Source organism: Podarcis filfolensis (assembly GCF_964270895.1).
Source record: "Podarcis filfolensis genome assembly, chromosome: 7".
Classification (NCBI taxonomy): Eukaryota; Metazoa; Chordata; class Lepidosauria; order Squamata; family Lacertidae; genus Podarcis; species Podarcis filfolensis.
Genome location: NC_139603.1, coordinates 3,480,062 through 3,499,093, shown reverse-complemented (window position 1 = coordinate 3,499,093; position 19,032 = coordinate 3,480,062). Strand labels below are relative to the sequence as shown.

Sequence of the window (19,032 nt, the reverse complement as noted above, 5' to 3'; positions counted from 1 at the left end):
CTGTGCCAAGCTGGATGTTTTTTAATAAAAAGAGAGCACTGTAATATTGTGGAAATAACCAAAACCTGGTGGGGAGCACCATTTTTTGATATAAGCTCTATATAAATCTGGTGCTCCACTGATTCCAATTCCCTTCTTCCCTGATCATTGGCTATTCTTCCTGAAGCTGAAGGAAGTTACAGTCAAACAATTGGAGGACCACAGGTTCTCATCCCTGCTCTATAGGAAGGGCATTGTCAGGGACTGGCCAGATGAGGTGGAGTGGTGGAGACCTCTACCCCAGGAGGCTTCTAGGCAGGAGGCAAATGGAGATAGCATGGACCCAGGATCATGGTGGTTTCAGACAGAACACACCCTTGAAGATGAAGAAAAGATCTGGGAAATAATGGAGGGTGAGGAACAGGAGCAAGATGAAAGATGAACACCCACAGGGAGAATGCATAGTTCTGATTGACTTAGTGTGGGCTGATTGATTTACATTAGGTGGCTGGGATCCCACCCCTCCCCCACCTCCTTATAGAATCATAGAACTGTGGAGTTGGGACCATGTGTGTCATCCAGTCCAACCCCCAGCAATGCGGGAATCTCAACTAAAGCATCCATGAGAGATGGCCATCCAACCTCTGTTAAAAAACTTCCAAGGAATAAGAGCCCACCATCTGCTGAGGGAGTCCATTCCACAGTTGAACAGCTCTTACTGTCAGAAAGTTCTAAACTTTATCTTGGCTTGGAGGGAAGCCAGACTTTAAATTCAAGGTGTTGCATAAATATATAGAATATCCTTACAGGAAAGAGAACATTTAGAAATGCCTTATGCAGATAGAAACTCATTTTGTTTTTCAATTTAAAACTTTAGAACCTACAGGTCTCAACACTGAATTTGATCTATCACCGTTTCTGTAAAGAATCAATGTTTAGAATGTGAGGAGTTAATCACCCTTAGCTTGTAAAGTATTTAAATGTAAGAGACCACCCATGGTTGTTTTCGTCTAGAAGCTTGCCTGATTGCAGGAAACTCCCCACGAAGAGCATAGTTCACTGTCAATTTGGAAAGATTTATATGTGCAATTATTCAATGGAAATATATGATTATACTTTTGGAAAGCTTCATGGTAGTTTAAACAGTATGTGATTTCATTTGTAGAATTACAAAAGCTTTGAGCCAGAAAGGGACAGGATAAAGAGATAGAACAAATGAACACTTTAAGGTATTTTGAACTTTATTTAAAGCATTTAAATACATGCAACTCATAACAAGATGAGATAGAAATGTGTGTGTGTATGTGTAATTGTTAGAGACAACTCTGCTTGTGAAGCAGAATCGAAACAAGTTATAGGTCTGGGGAACTTGTGACAGAGCAAGGGGAAGTCGTGAAGTAACGCACCTCACACCTGCAAATAAACAAGCCAAGACTTTACCATGGTTTTTTGAATGCAGTTTTGAATTGTGTTCTATAGTGAATACTACATTTAACCCCTTTTTAACAGTGGTACCTCTGGTTATGAACGCTTCAGGTTACGAGCTCCGCTAACCTCCTGGTGCTCCTGGTTGTGAACTTTGCCCCAGGATGAGAATGGAAATGGAGCGCCGGAGGCCCCATTAGCAAAAGTGCGTCTCAGGATAAGAACGGTTTCAGCTTAAGAACAAACCTCCGGAATGAATTAAGTTCGTAACCAGAGGCACCACTGTAATTGCGTTCTTACAGAGAGAAAACACGAGGGGAATGAGCAAAATAATCCACCGCCCCAACAAGGCCATTTCTATGGAAGAGAGATGCTGGAGGCAGAAGTGGGACCTACTGGTAATGATTATTTTGATTGGCTAATCAGATGAGATGGGCAGAAGCGTCTAGGAGCCACTTACTTAGAAGAAAGGTAGTGTTAGTTTTTGGGTAATGTGGTTAGTCTGAATGCCTGTGCACCCTTCTAATTCTTATAATCGCCAATCTAGCTCCTAGGTGAGATGATGGGCTGTTAAGGGGAGCAAAGGAAATGGATTTGTGTGGGATGGCAAAGGGATGGGACCCCTTCCTCAACCCACTGGTAGTTAGAAAGACAAAAGGCCAGAGTTGAGGGTGGGTGGGTGTGTAAGTTAGAAACTGGAGAAGAAGCAAGCAGAAGCCGGGGGGGGGGCTTGATTTTTGTTTGAATCCAAGGCTGTGACCATGGGCCTAGCCAGGGGACAGCAGGACAGCTGCCCCCTCTAAATCAAGTAAATAAATAAAAATACTTAACTAACTGACCAATTGCATCACAGATAACTCAGTTATGCCCTCCCAAAAATAATGCCCTCCAATAAATCCTGGCTACACCCATGACTGTGGCTATGGGAGGAGCAGACCCTCTTGGAGTCTTAATGTCGTGGATGCCTCCATCATAGTGTCAGGATGTATATATTGTAAGTAAACCATATATCATAAAGACCCCACAGTCTCCACTGTACCTCATTCCAAAAGGAAACACGAATTGTGGGTAAGTGCCGGGAACCTTTGACATTTCACACTGCTCAGAGATTGGGATGGCATGCAACAATATTGATAATGACTGTTGGTGATAGGAGAAAGACTTTGGAGGTTTGTGGGGGCTCAGAATCTTGGGAGTGCTACTCTTGACATTGCCCAAGAATGGAACCTGCACTAACGCAACTTGACATGAATGAACAGATTAAGTTTGATCTAAACAGGTTTAAGGAACCGAATCTTTCCTCGTCAGCATGTGGTCAGCATGTTGCTTCCGTGCAAAAAGTGAGATTATGTTGTAAAGCCCTATTTTGGTTCTCTACGTTTTGTTAGTTGCTCAATCCATACAACATCTACAGAAATTAGTCATGGGTTTTATCGTGGAAAGAAGAAAAGCAAGGGTAAAATTTCAAAACTATGCTGATGACAGAAACAACACATTTCTATAACACTTCAAGTTCTCTTCTTGTAAGCTTTGCAAAAACTCTGTAAGGTGAGACTTATTACTGCAGAAGAATGAGACTGAGCAGTACCAAATATTTTATTTAATTATATTGTCACACCAGTCAAGAATACCACACACACAGAGCAATCCTATGTCCAAGAGGTTGGTATAAAGTAAGCCCAAGCCCTTGTAAATTAAGGTGGTGTAAAGTTACACCAGATCCAAACCCTGATCAGCAGTGGGGCAGCTGCTCTGTCTAAGCCCAGCAGGGGGAAACAACCCTTTAAAATAGTGTTCTATGCCAGGCTGCCAGGCTACATGCCTGAGCTGAACAAGCTTACGATCCAGCCAAAGTCCCTCTCTGGTCCTCCCCCCCAGAACACCACTTTTGGGAGCCTTATAGTGGTCTCAACTCAGCAGGCTGGCTCATGAAAGAATATATTTTGCAATAAATATATTTATCGAATAGTAAACAAACAATAAACAGGAAACTAAGCATATATAAGAAAATAAGATTAGAATGAGAGTAACAATATAAATCTACAAAATGCTAGATTGTGTAGTTGTCTTATATGGATTTGAGACTGGAGGTTTCTGTACTAGTTCAACAGAAACCAGGTGGCATAACAGAGGTTTATACATTTCTGAATGATGCGGGCAGAGATATCTTTTTCTCTCTCACTCTTTCCATAAACTAGATTTGACATTCACTCAATTAAATTGATTGGCAGGGGATCAAAGACCAACAAATGAAAATACTTGTTTCCGTGACAGAATGGCCTCTGATGCCTTCTCTCACCTTCCTTCTGAGGTACAGGTGACACTTTACATTCCAGCACCAAGCAAAACATGTATATTTGCTCAGGCATTTGTATGAGGCTAGCTGTTGATTCTAAGATGTGGGATGTAATGGTTTTAGTAGTTTTAAAAGGTAGTCTCATTGTGCCTTTATAGGTTCTTATATTACTGTGCTGACAGATGTTATTTTTAAATTATTGTACCGATGGACATTATTTTCAAATTGAGTTACTGTAACCCACCCTGGGATCCCTTGCCGTGACGGGTGGGTTAACTTCCCCAGAACCTGAGAAGGAGAGAGGACTAGACGTGAGTCCACACTGTACATTGAAAGCACTCGAAGAATCCTAGAACTATAGTCTACCCCTCACAGAGCTACAATTTTCAGCACCTTTAACAAACCACTTCCCAGGATTCTTTGGGGAAATACTCTGCTTTCAATGTGCTTTACATGCATCGTGTACATGTAACCTAGGCAACATATACCTGCCTCAGAATTTCTTTTTTACTACATTAAAGTTGGCCTATCAATGGAATAAACATTTTAAAAATAGCTACGAAATAGTCAATAGCAGTTGGTTTCTGCACTAAGTATACTGGAGAACTCATGGTGGAGTAGAATGTAACTTATGACTCTATTGACAACAAAGTATTTTCCCCAGGGGAACCCTGCTTTACAGTTCTAGGCACTCCAAGATGGCAGGCTGGCCTTCCAGGTGGGAGGGCTGCAGCTGTGCTTCCCCACTCTGTCCTGCAGGTCTAAAAGAGCACAGGGTGTTGGGACCTCGCTCCGTTTCCATTTTGGGGCCGCAATTGTTGCATGCATAAATATGCAATCCTCCCAACGAAAGAGGATTGACAACTTAAGTTGACAGAATATGCAGAACTTGCGGATTTAGCACATAGAATTAGAGAGGAAGAAGAACGTATAGTTAAAGAAGAGTAGTAAACATTTATTGAATATATGGAAAATAGCTGTACTGTATACAGCTGAAAACGCTAGCAGCACTAAGATAAATTCAACAGAGTAAATAATTTTTGATTAATGTAAAAGTGGAAAACTGATTTGAATGGTTTTATTGAAAATTTGTAGGGACGCAGGTGGCACTGTGGTCTAAACAACTGAGCCTTGGGTTGCTTGATCAAAAGGTCGGTGGTTCGAATCCCTGTGACAGGGTGAGCTCCCGTTGCTCAGTCCCAGCTCCTGCCAACCTAGCAGTTAGAAAGCACACCAAAAAATTGCAGTAGATAAATAGGTACTGCTCCAGTGGGAAGGTAAATGGCGTTTCCATGCACTGCTCTGGTTGCATCAGAAGCAGCTTAGTCATGCTGGCCACACGACCCAGAAAAACAACTGTCTGCGGACAAACATCAGCTCCCTCGGCCAGTAAAGCAAGATGAGTGCCGCAACCCCACAGTCGTCTGCGACTGGACTTAACGGTCAGGGGTCCTTTACCTTTTTATTGAAAACTTAATAAAATTTATTTTAATAAATAAATAAATGAGCACAGTGTAGGGTGTACTGAACAGGCCTTGCTAGTACATCTAGTCTTTTTAAGGAGTGATGAGGGAGCACAATGCAGTTAGCTAGACCTCTGATTTCTGGAGTTCTTATGATGAGGCTCTGGGATTGGACAAGTTCCATTTGCTAGTTTTACTTTCATTATCATCGAAACCATTTTCTTCAAATAAAACTATTCATTACAACAAACCCCACCCTTCCTCATTTTTGTGTCTTACTGAGTCGTACATTTCTCAGCTGGTGAATCAGAGCTCTTTTTTGACCTCAAATTGCCTAAGCTGCAATTTTGTAAAAAAAACAAAGCCCAGTAACCACCCACAGCCGCAGAAGAGAAGCAGACTGAAACATCAGGAAGTGAGACCCTCCTCACAACGCTACTTCAACAGACCGGTGAGTGTGGCTGAATGGAGTTCCCACCTCTTCTGGGCAGGGGAGAATGGCTACTGATTATTTGCCAGTGTTGGTTCTGGGCTGCAAAATGAGCTGAACATTTCTCCTGAGTGAAACTAATGAAACCAAAAGCTGCTTTCAGGTTCCAGCCTAGAAGCATGGGCTGATGGAGCCCAGCCTTTCAAGCAGATCTGCTTACAGGGAGGCTGCCGGTTAACTTGCTGCTGAAATGGCAACCTGGACGAGTTATTTGTGAGGGCTCTATTGAGGAGTAGCTGAGTTTGGAGAAAGGCCAATGCCACCAATATTATTCGGTTGTATCAGATGCTGCAGGGATGGATTTCTGCTTGTGCAGCAGGACTTCTGCCTCTTTTCCTCATCATCTGTTCCCAAAATCTGCTCTGGAGGATCCCCCAACCCCCTAGAGCAGATTTTGAGGTGGGGGTGGGGCTGCAGAGGAAAGTTCCAGTGTGAAAGTGAAAGTCTGCTGTGTGAATGAAATAGCAGTGCAGGAGACAAGTCATTAATATGGATGATGATGATGATGATGATGCTAAAAACATTCCTGTTTAGACCAACCTATCCAGATGCTTAGAAAGTTGAGGTGATTTTAATCTATTTTAGTATTTTAACTTTTGTATGTTTTAAAGTAGGGCTGTGAATATTTCTGGTTTTAATGTTTTATCTTTTGTAAACTGCTTTGACTTTTTTACAATCAAGCAGTGTATAGTTTTAAACAAACAAACAAACTTATTATCATATTTATTTATTTATTTATCTATCTATTTGCTTTTCTTGTGGCTTTTCTTCTTCTTTCTTATTGTATTTTATTTTTAATAATGCTTTTATTAACAATTCCTTGGGTAACAATAGAACATACAGAACCTCTGCTTTCAAGTCAATGAATCATTCAAACAAAACAGTCATATTTGGGGTGAGACTTTACTGTTAGAGGCAATCACACTTGTTTATTAATGTCATCATAATATTTATTGCACTTATATTGCATTCTTAAATTACATGATCCCAGGGCAGGCTACAGAAACCGTAAAAAAACCCCCAAAAAACCCCAGTAAAATATAATCAGAACAATTAAAATGTAGCAAAATGCACATTTACAGCAAGCCATCTCCAACCATACGTCCATCAATCCACAGCAGGCAATCTACCAACTCAGCATCAGAGCAAGGCCCTACATAAGGGGAAAGCCTTATCAAGGAAAACAGAGACCAAATTCTATGCCAAATGAGCTCAGGTGGGGTGGGGAGGAAACAACAGATATACCTGAAACATCAGTGGAAACAAGCCACAACCAGTGCTTCTTTGTGGGGGTACTGGAGGGTACTTCCCCCGCAAAATATTAAAAGTGTGGCATTGAAAATACTCAGTTAACTGAGGTTCTGCCACCACCACCACCACCACCCAGCAGAAGCCGGTCCCCCAAACAAAAGCTGGCCTCCCATAATGTCCTCGGGGGGGGGGGTTACCTATGATCTCCTAAATCTTGCCTATGCCGTACACTTATAAGTAAGTTCTATTGGCCCTTCAAATTCAACATTAGATTCACACCTGAAGGCTACTTTATGCAGTACTTCTGGTGGCGGTTTCAGCTGTCCCTAATAAGGGGGAGCAGGAGGGTTTCAAAAGGATAAGGAACTAAGAAGCAGAGCTGGGGAAAAGACAGCAGGATGAAGAGAACCAACCCCAAGAGCAGATGGGCCCTGGCTAGCCCGTTACTGCCCTCCTAGCCCTGCTGCATTGTTGGGAAAGGGAAGGGGAATGACTTGTGATTCTCCCACTGAGTGTTACTCCAGCATTTGAGGAACATATTTCTGGCTCAGAATCTCTTGGCCAGAGGTTTTCAACCTTTTTGGGTCCACGGCTCCTTTGACCAACTACATTCTGTCTGCGGGGCTCAGGGGCCCAGTTATGTCACTCCTTGCCTGCAGAGCTGGCAGCCTCTCACCTTTTTTCAAAGACCCTCCCTTGTGGAGTGTTCCCTCAGCCTCCTCTCCTCTCCCCTCTCCCTGGGTGTCCTCTGGGCAGCCGCAGCTGCTGCTCCTGGTCTCTGAGCTGCGCCCCCTGCCCCAAAGAAATGTGCCTCCTCACACTGCCCCACACGGGCCTGGGAAGCACCCCCTGGCCTGCCCCAGAGGCCATTCAGCTGCTGAGCTTGTAGCCAGGGCAGCTGCTGCAACAAATAGTCGTGCAAGCCTTTGGGAGGAAGAGAAGTGAGAGGGCACCAGAGAAGGGAGGGAAGGAAAGAGGGACAGAGGCCAGTGTTGCCCACAGCACCCCTGACCATCATTCAAGGCACCCCAGGGTGCCCCAGCACACTAGTTGAGAACCACTGCTCTAGGCTATTGTCTGAGGATTTAGATTTACTTGGTTATCTCACTTTGAGGAGCTAGAGATGGGAGCTGTCTGCTGAGCATCCACTTGATGATAAGGCCAATTTGTGCTTTTGTATGTGTTGCAGGTATGATGCCTTATAAGGAGGAACAACCTAGCGACATATCTGCCTCTCTTATCCCCAGACCTCGGGGAAATCGAGCTCGGCATGTGAGCTACCTCTTCCTTGCCCTGTGTGTCTGTTTCCTGTGCCTCACTGAGCAGAGCCTAGACCTTGTCTTCCATTGCATTGTCACCCATTTCACAGCCCTGCAGGTTGGAGCGCTGTGTCAGGGGGCCTGCAACTTCGCAGAAGAGCTGCGTCATGTGACATCCAGGTGATACAGCTGCAGAATTAATGGGACATACTGATGGATGTTTGCATGATGGTGTGGGGATGACAGTTGTTGTTCAAGGACACCAAAAGCCAGCTGATTGGCAGTAGCAGGACAGACAAAAGAGAAATGGAGGCATGATAAGCCTTGAGGTGAAGACTCACCCAATGAGGCTTGGTCCTTGCTTGGTAGCAGCAAAGATCTGATAAAGAAGAAAGGCAACGGGAAGCTGAATATATAAGAGGATGGCTAGTGAGACATATATTGTTTTGAGTTTTAGGATGCTGAATTTGGCCTCGCCCCCAAGCGTTGCAGTTTACCAGATTCCTCCTCTCCTCCCCTTGTGCGCTTGTTTGGGGGTCCTCCTGATTTTAGGGGCACCAGGTGGCCCAGGGAAGGAGGGAGAGCCCAGTTGTGCAAGTGGAAGTACTCATTGCACTGATGGTCCTCCGAAGGTGAATCCTGCCTTCTCACGCTAAAGTATTTTCTCTCTGGTAGTTTGAACCACATCAGACCCATGAGAACATGGATACCTAGTAAACTATGGTGTGGGATTACCAGCCTCATATAGCTAACATGCTTAATGAAGGGGTTAAAGCCATAGAGTAAGCTGTCTTGCCAGGCTTAGCTATGTCCACTTCCCATACCTTGGGAGGATATAGGTAACTAAGCCTATTGTTCACCTCCCAGTCTACATGAGAAGCTCAGCCCCAAATCAACGTGGCCCAGGGCTCAGCTCCCAGTGTGCTGGGTGGCTGCGTTCCCCAGCCTCCGGCTGCCTGGGGGCGGCTAGAAGGGGTGCAACTACCCTGCCTGCAGTGCACCCGAGCCTCGGGTCTCTCCTGGGAGTGATGCGTGGATCGGGCACCTGCAGGCGAAGGAAGCATGGGGCTGACATCTGCCCGCCGCCTTCTTCTGAGCCGCCAGCTGCAAGGTGCCCTGCAGGAACATGGCGGTTCAGGCTCTGGCCCTGCGCTGCTTTTGTGGACAGCGCTGAGCCAGCCAAACATACTGCGTCCTGCTCAGCGGCCCTCCAGCTGGCGGGCGCTGGGAGGGACAGTTCCAGCAATGCACCCTTCCCTGGCTCACCCCGCCTCATGCCTGCCCCAGGTGCCTGAGCTGCTTGCTTTGGCTGCTCCCTCCCCCGCTCTGGCTCTTTCCAACTGCAGCAGATGCAGGAAAGGAGGAAGCCTTGCAAGAGTTAAGTCAGGCAGGGCAGACCCAGGGCAGAGAGGGAGTGTTGGAAGGCAGCAGCTGTACTCCAGTTTTGTGTGAGGAGGCATTTCTCCTCCTGCACCCCCAGTGCCAGGCAGCTGACCCCTGCAAGCTGCAGCAGTTCACTCAGGCACCAGGCAGGAAGGAAGAGTGGGTGGGATTTCCTTCACAGAACCACAGGAAAGGGACTCCAATTGGGATTGGGCGGATCAATCAGTCTGGGGACTTCCTTTGCTGGGTAAGCAGAAGGGGGGGCGAATAATTAATTTTAAAAGGTGCTGGAACGACGTCCCCCCCCCCCCGTCTTCTGGCTGAAATCTGTCCCCACCCCCATGACTTTCACCACTTTGCAACTAAGCCAAGTTTTCTTTGAAGCACATGAACCTGACCTTTGAAGAGTTTGTAAGTAAAACATTTTTTAACTTACCAAATGTGCAGTGGCGTAGCGTGGGTTGTCAGCACCCGGGGCAAGGCAAGTAATTTGCGCCCCCTAACCCGTGGATTTGCGCCCCCTAACACTACCCCCCAGATGTTGCGCCCGGTGCGGCCGGCCCCCCCCTGCACCCCCCACGCTACACCACTGCAAATGTGTGGTCTTTTCCTATGCTGGGGAAAGAGGGAAACTTTTACTTTTAAGGGGACATTTTGGAACTCTCTTAGATGGGCACATATTTTAAAAAGTCTAATAGCCTATATTTCCACACTTTACTTTTTGCATCTTTTGTGACTTTAAATCTCTGCTGGGGTTCTCTCACCAAAGAGTACTTATCCCAAACTTGGCATCCAGGAATTCTCCCCCCCCACCTTCTATATATGCACCAACACCTGGAGTGATAAAACTGGGTTGCAACAGAGTTCCAAGGAAGAGACCATTTTTATCACTCAGAGCAGTTCTGACAGATCATCACTTTCACCTCTGAAGCCGCATTGTTTTCACTTCAGTGCTGTCCTCTGGGTCTACATCTCCATGGATGAGCACTGGTTTTCTGGTCCATTACATTAGGTACCCCACACTCTGACACCAGATGTGGTAGCATGCCTGCCTGCCTGCCGTTTGCAAGGATTTGTAGACCTCTTCAGTTGTGAATGCTTATTGTGTGGAGAGTAATCACACAGAATACTGAAATACTTGGGGTCAAGGGAGGTTGTACTAGGATGTTTGGCTCATCCCTGCAAAACAGGGGTCTCAGGAAGGAGGGCACTTTGTGGTGTTCCGTCACATTATATCACCTCATCAATTTCTCTCCCATAGGTACCATGGGAGCTACTTAAGGGCCCTGAATGCTTGCCTAGAGCTACGCAAACGTTCTTTCCTATTTCTCCTGCTGTGTGGAGTAGCCTACCTGCATCTCCTCAAAGAATCTGGCCTTCCAGTGTGTCGGAACCTGATCATTGTGTGCTTCTGCAAACTTTTAAACTTTGTCTTTGACCTTCAGGTAGCAGTCATGGGTCATTAAGCAATCTTTTAATTCATTTTATAGTTGATTCCCTGCTGTTTCATGTAAGCTGCTTTGAGCTTTGTGGGGAAGCTGTATTAAATGTATCTAAATAAATGAATCAAGTTACACTTCCCAGGAAGCCTATAATATGTGGGCCCTGTTCTAGGTGCAAGTCTTAACTTATCAATCTTTGCAAGGCCTCCGAACCTTAAAGGTGGTCCATCTCAATATGAGTCCACTCTACAACTGAGTAGTCACGTGACTAGAGTGGCAGAATGTTGGGAAGTGGCTTTTTAACATGTATTTGTATGGCCTGCTGCATCTTATCATGCCTCATACTTGTGCAGCAAGTTGCTGTCCCAGATCTGGGTTCTGCTTTCCCCTGAGCTTTATAACAGAAGTCAATTGAGGTGGGATGAGAGCTGTGCTTTGCACATGGTAACGTATGATTACAGCTTTTTCCTTTCCATCTGCAGCGTCCATCAGCTGCCGAGATTTCTGAAATGTATGAGAGAAACAACTGCAATGTAGCACAAGGACTTGCCTGGTCATATTACGTTGGGTATTTAAAATTCATTTTGCCTGGTGAGTATCCATTGTGAGTGGTCTTCTCCATTAGCCAGTGATATAAAATGAATTATAATGTCCAGAATTCTGTACCAAAGAAATTCAGATTCAACATGTATACACTAGTAGGTTATATCATGAATTTTTATTATTTATTTTGGTATTGTGGTGGATTCCCACCACAAAAGCAGTTAGTTATATTAGCTACTAAGTCTAAGGTAGCAGTTATTATATTTCCAAATCTCCATACAATATCCTGTTCTGATCCGACGCAAGAGCAAAAAATAGAAAAAAATGCCAAAAGGTTCAGCAGAATAAAATCACTCAGCAGTTACAGTAGTGCTTTGTCCCTGGGATCAAGTTACTTCATCAGCTGGGGCTCCCCTCTTGTACACAAAGAAGAGTGGAATATGAAGACAGATATGGGTAAATGGTGTGCATCATTGGATTTTGCAAAAGTGATATGTGGTTCGGAAGAAAGGGCGTGTAGCCATACAGAGCGCAGAAGCTTCATTCCAAAAGCACTGAAGCCTTTTGCAGATAATCAGTGCAATACACATGCTTTATTTATTTATTTAAAAACAGAAATTCAGAGGACTCCAAACACATGAAACATGGCGCAATCTTACGGGTGAAGGGAAGCTTTCCCAAGACAAACAACTGGTGGTTGTTGCTTTGCATAGGGCAGAGGGAAGAGTGGTCCACAGCACAGAAGCAACAGCAGAAAATGCCTGTTTTCTGTAGAGTGCAGTGTCTTGAGCAGTGCTTTTTTCTGGGGGTACGCATACCCCTAAACATTTTGTGAATCTTAGGTTTGGCCTCATTGAGGGGCAGTATTTCAATATGAGTAGGGAAATCAGAGTACCCCTAAACATTTTTTAAAGAAAAAAAGCACTGGTCATGAGTATATGCTCAGGCAGATAGAACTCATACAAGGAACTTCTGCATACTTGTGTTTTCCCATTCACATCAGTGTAGGAATTCTGTACCATTTGTCAGATTCTCCCATTTTTGGCTTTGTAGCCAAAAATGGGAGAATCTGATAAACAGTACAGAATTCCATTCCATGTGTACAGATGCTCTGCAAATTCCCATCCCTGGCTTATAGAGAAAGTGAGGAGCTTCTTAAAGTACTAATGTAATCTTACTGTCTCCATCCAGCTGTCTTTCCTTAATGCGGTTTTGTTTTGAAGGCCTCAAAGATCGGATTAGAGTTTTCAACCAAAGCAACAGCCATTTGCTGAATTGCGAGAAGACTTGGAAATTGCACATATTGATTCCCCTGAGCTGCGATGTGTGTGATGACCTGCAGACGGTTGACAGTCATATTCACTTCATAAAGAATCTCCCAGAATTGAACATGGATGTTGCTGGCATTAAAAAAAGAAGCTACAAAAATAGTATCTATGGGATACTGGGTGAAAACAAAGAGGTATGCTTCTGTATTAAAAAAAGTCTTAGAGTGACAATAGGTGTTGAATTTATCATATTTTAAAAAGGAATTTGCCTGAAACTCAACAACTTCTGCCATTAGTTATATGCAGATTATAAATAACATGGGAGACAAGATGAAACTTTTCATGAATCCCTCAGAATAATTCTCTCTAGACATCACTTCTGTCCTCCAGCACCACCTTCTGGAGACATCTAGCCAGATAGGAGTGGGATTCCCCAAATAGAGTCCTCACTCTCAAGCTCACTAATCAGTTCAGAAGCAAAGCATAGTTGCTAGTATCAAAAACTACAAAGAAGTCTAGGAGAACTGACATGATCACATTCCCTATAGTTATCTTCCAGTGAAGGTTGACCAAGGCATCTTCACCTCCTATGCAGGTTTTTAGGTTCTGGTACAGATTATAAAGGGACACGGGTGGCGCTGTGGTCTAAACCACTGAGCCTAGGGCTTGCTGATCAGAAGGTCAGTGGTTCGAATCCCCGCGACGGGGTGAGCTCCCGTTGCTCAATCCCTGCTCCTGCCAACCTAGCAGTTCGAAAGCACATCAAAGTGCAAGTAGATCAATAGGTACCGCTCCGGCGGGAAGGTAAACAGCATTTCCGTGCATTGCTCTGGTTCACCAGAAGCGGCTTAGTCATGCTGGCCACATGACCCGGAAGCTGTCTGCGGACAAACGCCGGCTCCCTTGGCCTATAGAGCAAGATGAGCGCCGCAACCCCAGAGTCGTCCGCGACTGGACCTAACCATCAGTGGTCCTTTACCTTTTTACAGATTATGAAGTAACCCTTCTGAGAATGTTAGTGCTGATGTGAAAGCAACCAGCAATTCCTCAAGCAATAGTCTAAATGCCACTCTGATAACACTGGGATTGTCCTTCTCCCCATTCCTCTAGAAACATTTTTGTGTTATGGAGTATGCCACTCCTCTGCGGTCCCTCTTTGCCATGTCCCAAGATGAAAGTGCTGCCTTCAGCTGTCAAGACCGTTTGGAACAAGCCAAGCTTTTCTGCAGAGCACTGGAAGAAATCTTACAGAGATCTAAATACTGTTCTGGCTGCTACCGGCTCATTGTATATGATGGTAAGAAATGGGATGACAGTCTGGCTATTTGTTTTGGAGCGGTGGGGGCAAGGAGGAGGCTACAAGCTTAGTTCCAGGAAGGGATCCTGTGGCAGGTAGAGCCTTTCTTTCTACACCAGAAAAGACCTGATCTCAGTGTGCTTTGGGAACTCAGAAAGAGCTTCCTCTCTGTTCTTATGTCTTCTGCCTGTGGTTTTAGAAGGTCATAGATTTATTATTCTCTTCTCATCTCAGGCTGGATTTCTGCCTAGATCCGGAGAGTTTAATGTGCAGCAGCAAGGCTATAGGAATACAAATGCACATAAAGATTTAGCACATTGGAAAGCATCTTAATCTAATTGATGTTTTTAGTGAACTACGGCCATGAGATCTTTGTCCTGGGTACCTGTAGCCAGTTGAACTCCCTCTGTCTTGCCTCACCTACTAAGGAAGATATGTAGGGATGGCTTGCACACAGAATGGATTCACCTTTGTTTTCTCAGCTGAATTCTGCAAAACATTTTTGTAATCAAAATTATGATTATTGAGTGAGAAAGCACACTTTCTATAAAGAGAATGTATAGTTTCTACCTTTGATATTGGAGTGGTATTTGTTATTTGGTTTTGGTTTTAATTAAGATTTTGTGTACCACATAGATACATTTTCATACAATCTTGTGCTTTACTGAGATACATGAATACTTTTGCAAATAAATGTACATTCCCTTAGAGCAGTTACTCAGTGAGTCATAAACAGTGCTGAAATCACTACTCAATGATACTGCTTTCTGTGAATCTAGGGAGCGGGTGGCATTGTGGTCTAAACCACTGAGCCTCTTGGGCTTGCTGATCAGAAGGTCGGCGGTTCGAATCCCTGTGACGAGATGAGCTCCCATTGCTCTGTCCCAGCTCCTACCAACCTAGCAGTTTGAAAGCACACCACTGCAAGTAGATAAATAGGTACTGCTGCAGCAGGAAGGTAAACTGCATTTTTGTGCGCTCTGGCTTCCGTCATGGTGTTCCGTCACACCAGAAGTGATTTAGTCATGCTGGCCACATGATCCGGAAAGCTGTCTGTAGACAAACGCTGGCTCCCTCGGCCTGAAAAGTGAGATGAGTGCCGCAACCCCATAGTCGCCTTTGACTGGACTTAACCATCCAGGGGTCTTTTATCTTTACCTCCCCCCCTCCTTGAATGTACCTACTGTATGTGATGAAAGGTTTTTTAAATATTCAGCTGTATATTCTGGCATATTTCATTTTTGCCTTTTGAATTTCTCTTAATAAGAACAAGACATCTTTTTTTTATGAGATAACATATATCAAAAACTCAGACTTCCGGTCTACCACACAAAGAGATCACAGCTCATTGCGCTTGCTCTGAGCGAGATCAGGCTACTGCAGAGGGAGAGAGGAGTAAAGTGTGGGCTCCACACCTCTCCAAAAGCTCTGGAGCCTCTAAAAGCACCCCACAGTGCTGCCTGGTCTCCCTACCAAACCCCGGACAATTTGGAAGGGGGCCGGAGAGGGTAGAAACCAAGCGCAAGGGGCCCAAACTCCTTCCGTGACAGAAAGCCCTGGACGTGACTCGAGTAGTGGCAGCACCTCTGGAAACAAAGACCCAGGTTGAGACTGAAGGGGGGGGGACTAGAGAAACCTGAAAAAAAGACTTGACAACTGAAGAAAATAATTGGATAAGAAAGGAAATGTACCCTGAAGTGGCACAGAGCTGCATGAGGAGAATCTGTTAGTGATTTCCAAGAAAAACTAAGTGGAAGGATGGCAGGCTTACCTATATTATGACAAAACGAAAGTGCACAAGGGATTTCTCAACCATGTGATAAGAAATAACCTATACAGTGTTTGGGCAAGATATCCTCCAACAAGGGGTCAGTGGCAGTTAAAAATTAAGCATGAATATAATGTACCATTCTAGCACTTTGGTTTTTAACTTTGTAAAGGAGTGGAAAAGATTGCACTTGAAACACACAGGCGGAAGTCAATATCATTGTTTTCTGGATTAGGGATTGGTTGCTGTGACAAAATTTTGAGACCACCTGCTGCAGAGTTAATGAGGCTTTTCTAACATGCGAGTTCTGTACTCCGGCTTCCTGCAAGCATATTGTGAGATCTTCATCATGCTATAGATCCACCTTAGAGATCTATGCAGTTCCTGGGAATGATTGTTGGTACAGTTGGCAATTCAAGGGCTGCGGCGCCACCAGGATGGTGCTGTTGATACATAGATCTTTACCACACACTCTACCTAAAGTTTCTGAGGCAAAATCAAATCAAATCAGGGTAGTAATAGATAGACTTGAAAAGATAACACAGCTATCTGTCTTGATGCAACTGAGAGTGCTCTTCTAGCAGTTAGCTGCAGGGCTTCACGTTTTCCTATGAAAAGACCAGTGCAGTCACAACTGGTTTTGTTTTCCCAGATTCAGAAGAAAATGACAAGCACTTCCTGTCCAAGACTATCCTAAGACACATGGAACAGGAGCTCCAGGAGGAGTATACCATGGATGAAAAGTATGAAGGCAGCATACATAATGCTGAATCAAACAGGACTCAGCTCCTGATTAGTGGCACTGATCATCCCATGTCTTTGCATAGTTGTGGCTACTGAAATAATGGCCCCCACCTCACAGCTCCATGTCCCTTCTTGTGGAAATCATCAGGATTGCTGGTACAGGATAGTACAGGATAGTACCAAATTTTAATACATGCAGACTGACCCCAACAAGACCTAAAACCCTTTTAGAAAGCATGAAGATGTTGGTAAAAATTGAGGCAGGGCCACCTCTGAGACTTTGTGGGCATGGAGATATGTTGGAATAAGACAAACATTTATGGATTGTTCTTTCATATGAATGTGTGGCTTCCTTTGATGCCTTTCTCCCTTCTGCCTCTTCTTCTATTTCTTCAAAGTTGTTCCAAATATTATGGAGAAAGGTGATGAGAGAAGAAAACAGCTTTCCCCCTGACTTAATATCAAGGCCTATTTTTCTAAGATACCATGAAATCTGTGAGGACTTCATACCTAAAAGCTATGAAAAAGATATGTCCAGGTTTTGTTTGTTTAACCAAAGAGTTTGTTTCTCTCCTAGCAACCAATTATTGTTTTGAATCATTAAGGTTACCAAAATAGTAATCCAGGGGATGAGAGTCTGTGTGGCTTTGCCTCTACATGGACCATGCTCTTTGTGAAAGTACCAGTGATCAATGCTGTCTTCTCTCCTCTCCACTGGTAGAATCCAATGAGAGCCTTTCTAACCGAACACTGCCAGAATAGAGAAGAGAGGGCCAGTCTCCTCTTCTGCTGGTAGTAGCCATTAGAACAGTTTCCTCTCTTCTGTTTGCTGGCTAATCAGAAGCTAGTAGCTATGTGTGAGGGGGGGGGGCGAGTATTTGTGTAGGAGAAAACAGGTGGGTGTGGTGTAAGAGGCTGGATTCACACTAGAGCCACTAGATAGGCTGAGGAAATGCTTTCATTTGTGGCTTTAAGATGTGGCAGTGCCCTTTCTCATGGCCAAGACGCTTTTATAATGCTTGCTGCAAAGTAAGTTTAATTCAGCAAATATATCTAGCAACAAATAAAAGCCTACCCTGGCTTCCTGTTGTTTCCAGTTGAGGAATGAGTGATGAATAGCCTCTTAATTACCCCTTGAATATTTTCTCAGATTGCCCCAATGTCAGTTTCTATTCCTGTTTTTGTTCCTCCACTTGACATGTTTAGAGCTTTCTTGTAATATTTGCTAGAGAAAATTCTGTGAGATCACTTCCTTTGTCTGCCTTGGCAGGAAGCTGTAATACTACATACTTCCTTCCTGTCTAGGCAGCTCAGATACCATTTTTGAAACTTATATTTTTGTACTTTTGTAACTTAGTAGTTCTAAACCTGCCTTCATTTTGCTGCTGTAACTGCTGCTTCAAGACCTAGACTGTGTAAGTAAATACTACTTTTATTTCTTCACAAAACAATGTGTGTGTGATTGTTGTTTTTAAGAGGGAGAAATGGAGTAATACCAAGAAAAATCCAGTCTGCCTTAGAGCATCGTGGATTATTGTTTCTAGAAGGTTAAATCCACCTTGTCTTAGCTTCCAAGTTAAGCTGCAAAGGATGGTGCCCTGCTGATCTCACTAACGTGAGCAAGGAAGGATAATAACTAAACTATATATCCTCTCCTAGTGTCTAAATCCATTCCTACAAGAAGATAATGTAAGCCTTGGGTTCAAAACACCCTGAACAAAAGCAGGGATGTACCGCTACTTTGAGATGCTTCAAAGAATTGTATGTTAAAAGCCACTGCAGACAGTGAACTTGCAAAGTTTTTACCACAAATCCAGTCTGAAAAACACAGGACAACATAGAAACACTGGCAATTTGACAGCAATATTTCTCTATGCTGCATGGCAAGTGAGTGAAGAAAGGATGACAATTCCAGAGGTGAGAAAACATCTGTACATAAAAGGGGAACGGGAGTGGAAAGAAAGTGCAAACCAGGGGAAGTCTCTTTCCCCACCTCCTCCACTGTACTTCTCTCATTTCTCAATGCTTAAGAAATAGACTATATATTTGTGAATAATTTACCAATAACTGCAAGGCTGTTTTTGGTTGGAAACTAGTGAAAAGAATGTCTCCAGATACCTCTGGTAAGAAATACTATTGACATTGTAAGTCAATACATTATATTCATCTATATCTATGACAACAATCACCAAGAGGGCAATCAGTTTACTGGGTGTGGAAATTGTGTGTTGATTACAGATAGATATATGGAACTCCAAAGTACAGCAGCAGGTATTACAAATGGAACAAGCCATATTTTACATGAACATGTAGTTTCTTTTTGACCCTGCCGGCTGTACAAAAGAAAGTCTATATGCAGTTGTCAACTTACATCATCTCAGGCATCTCTCTAATATCCTTAGTGACATAATCTGTCTCCTCCTT

The 19,032-nt window shown here is 44.0% G+C and overlaps 2 protein-coding genes across 5 annotated transcripts in view; both read left to right on the top strand.

The window, feature by feature from the left end:
* The first annotated feature begins 1,450 nt into the window (after positions 1-1,450).
* STING1 (stimulator of interferon response cGAMP interactor 1) lies at positions 1,451-18,056 on the top strand. 4 transcript variants are annotated; one of them, XM_083624492.1, is made up of 7 exons: positions 1,451-1,802; positions 8,094-8,343; positions 10,808-10,991; positions 11,471-11,579; positions 12,755-12,993; positions 13,910-14,096; positions 16,517-18,056. In XM_083624492.1, the coding sequence occupies exons 1-7, from the start codon at positions 1,775-1,777 to the stop codon at positions 16,702-16,704; spliced, it is 1,185 nt and encodes a 394-aa protein (XP_083480618.1). In that variant the 5' UTR covers positions 1,451-1,774; the 3' UTR covers positions 16,705-18,056. The 4 variants fall into 4 exon arrangements, with proteins under 4 accessions (XP_083480618.1, XP_083480619.1, XP_083480620.1 ...); XM_083624493.1 differs by lacking the exon at positions 1,451-1,802 and adding an exon at positions 1,828-5,614; XM_083624494.1 differs by lacking the exon at positions 1,451-1,802 and adding an exon at positions 1,828-6,548.
* ECSCR (endothelial cell surface expressed chemotaxis and apoptosis regulator) overlaps positions 17,920-19,032 on the top strand; it is a 19,578-nt gene continuing 18,465 nt past the window's right edge. The window contains exon 1 of the mRNA XM_083624513.1: positions 17,920-18,023. The gene's annotated coding sequence lies outside the window, so the exon portion shown is untranslated. The remainder of the gene's footprint in view (positions 18,024-19,032) is intronic.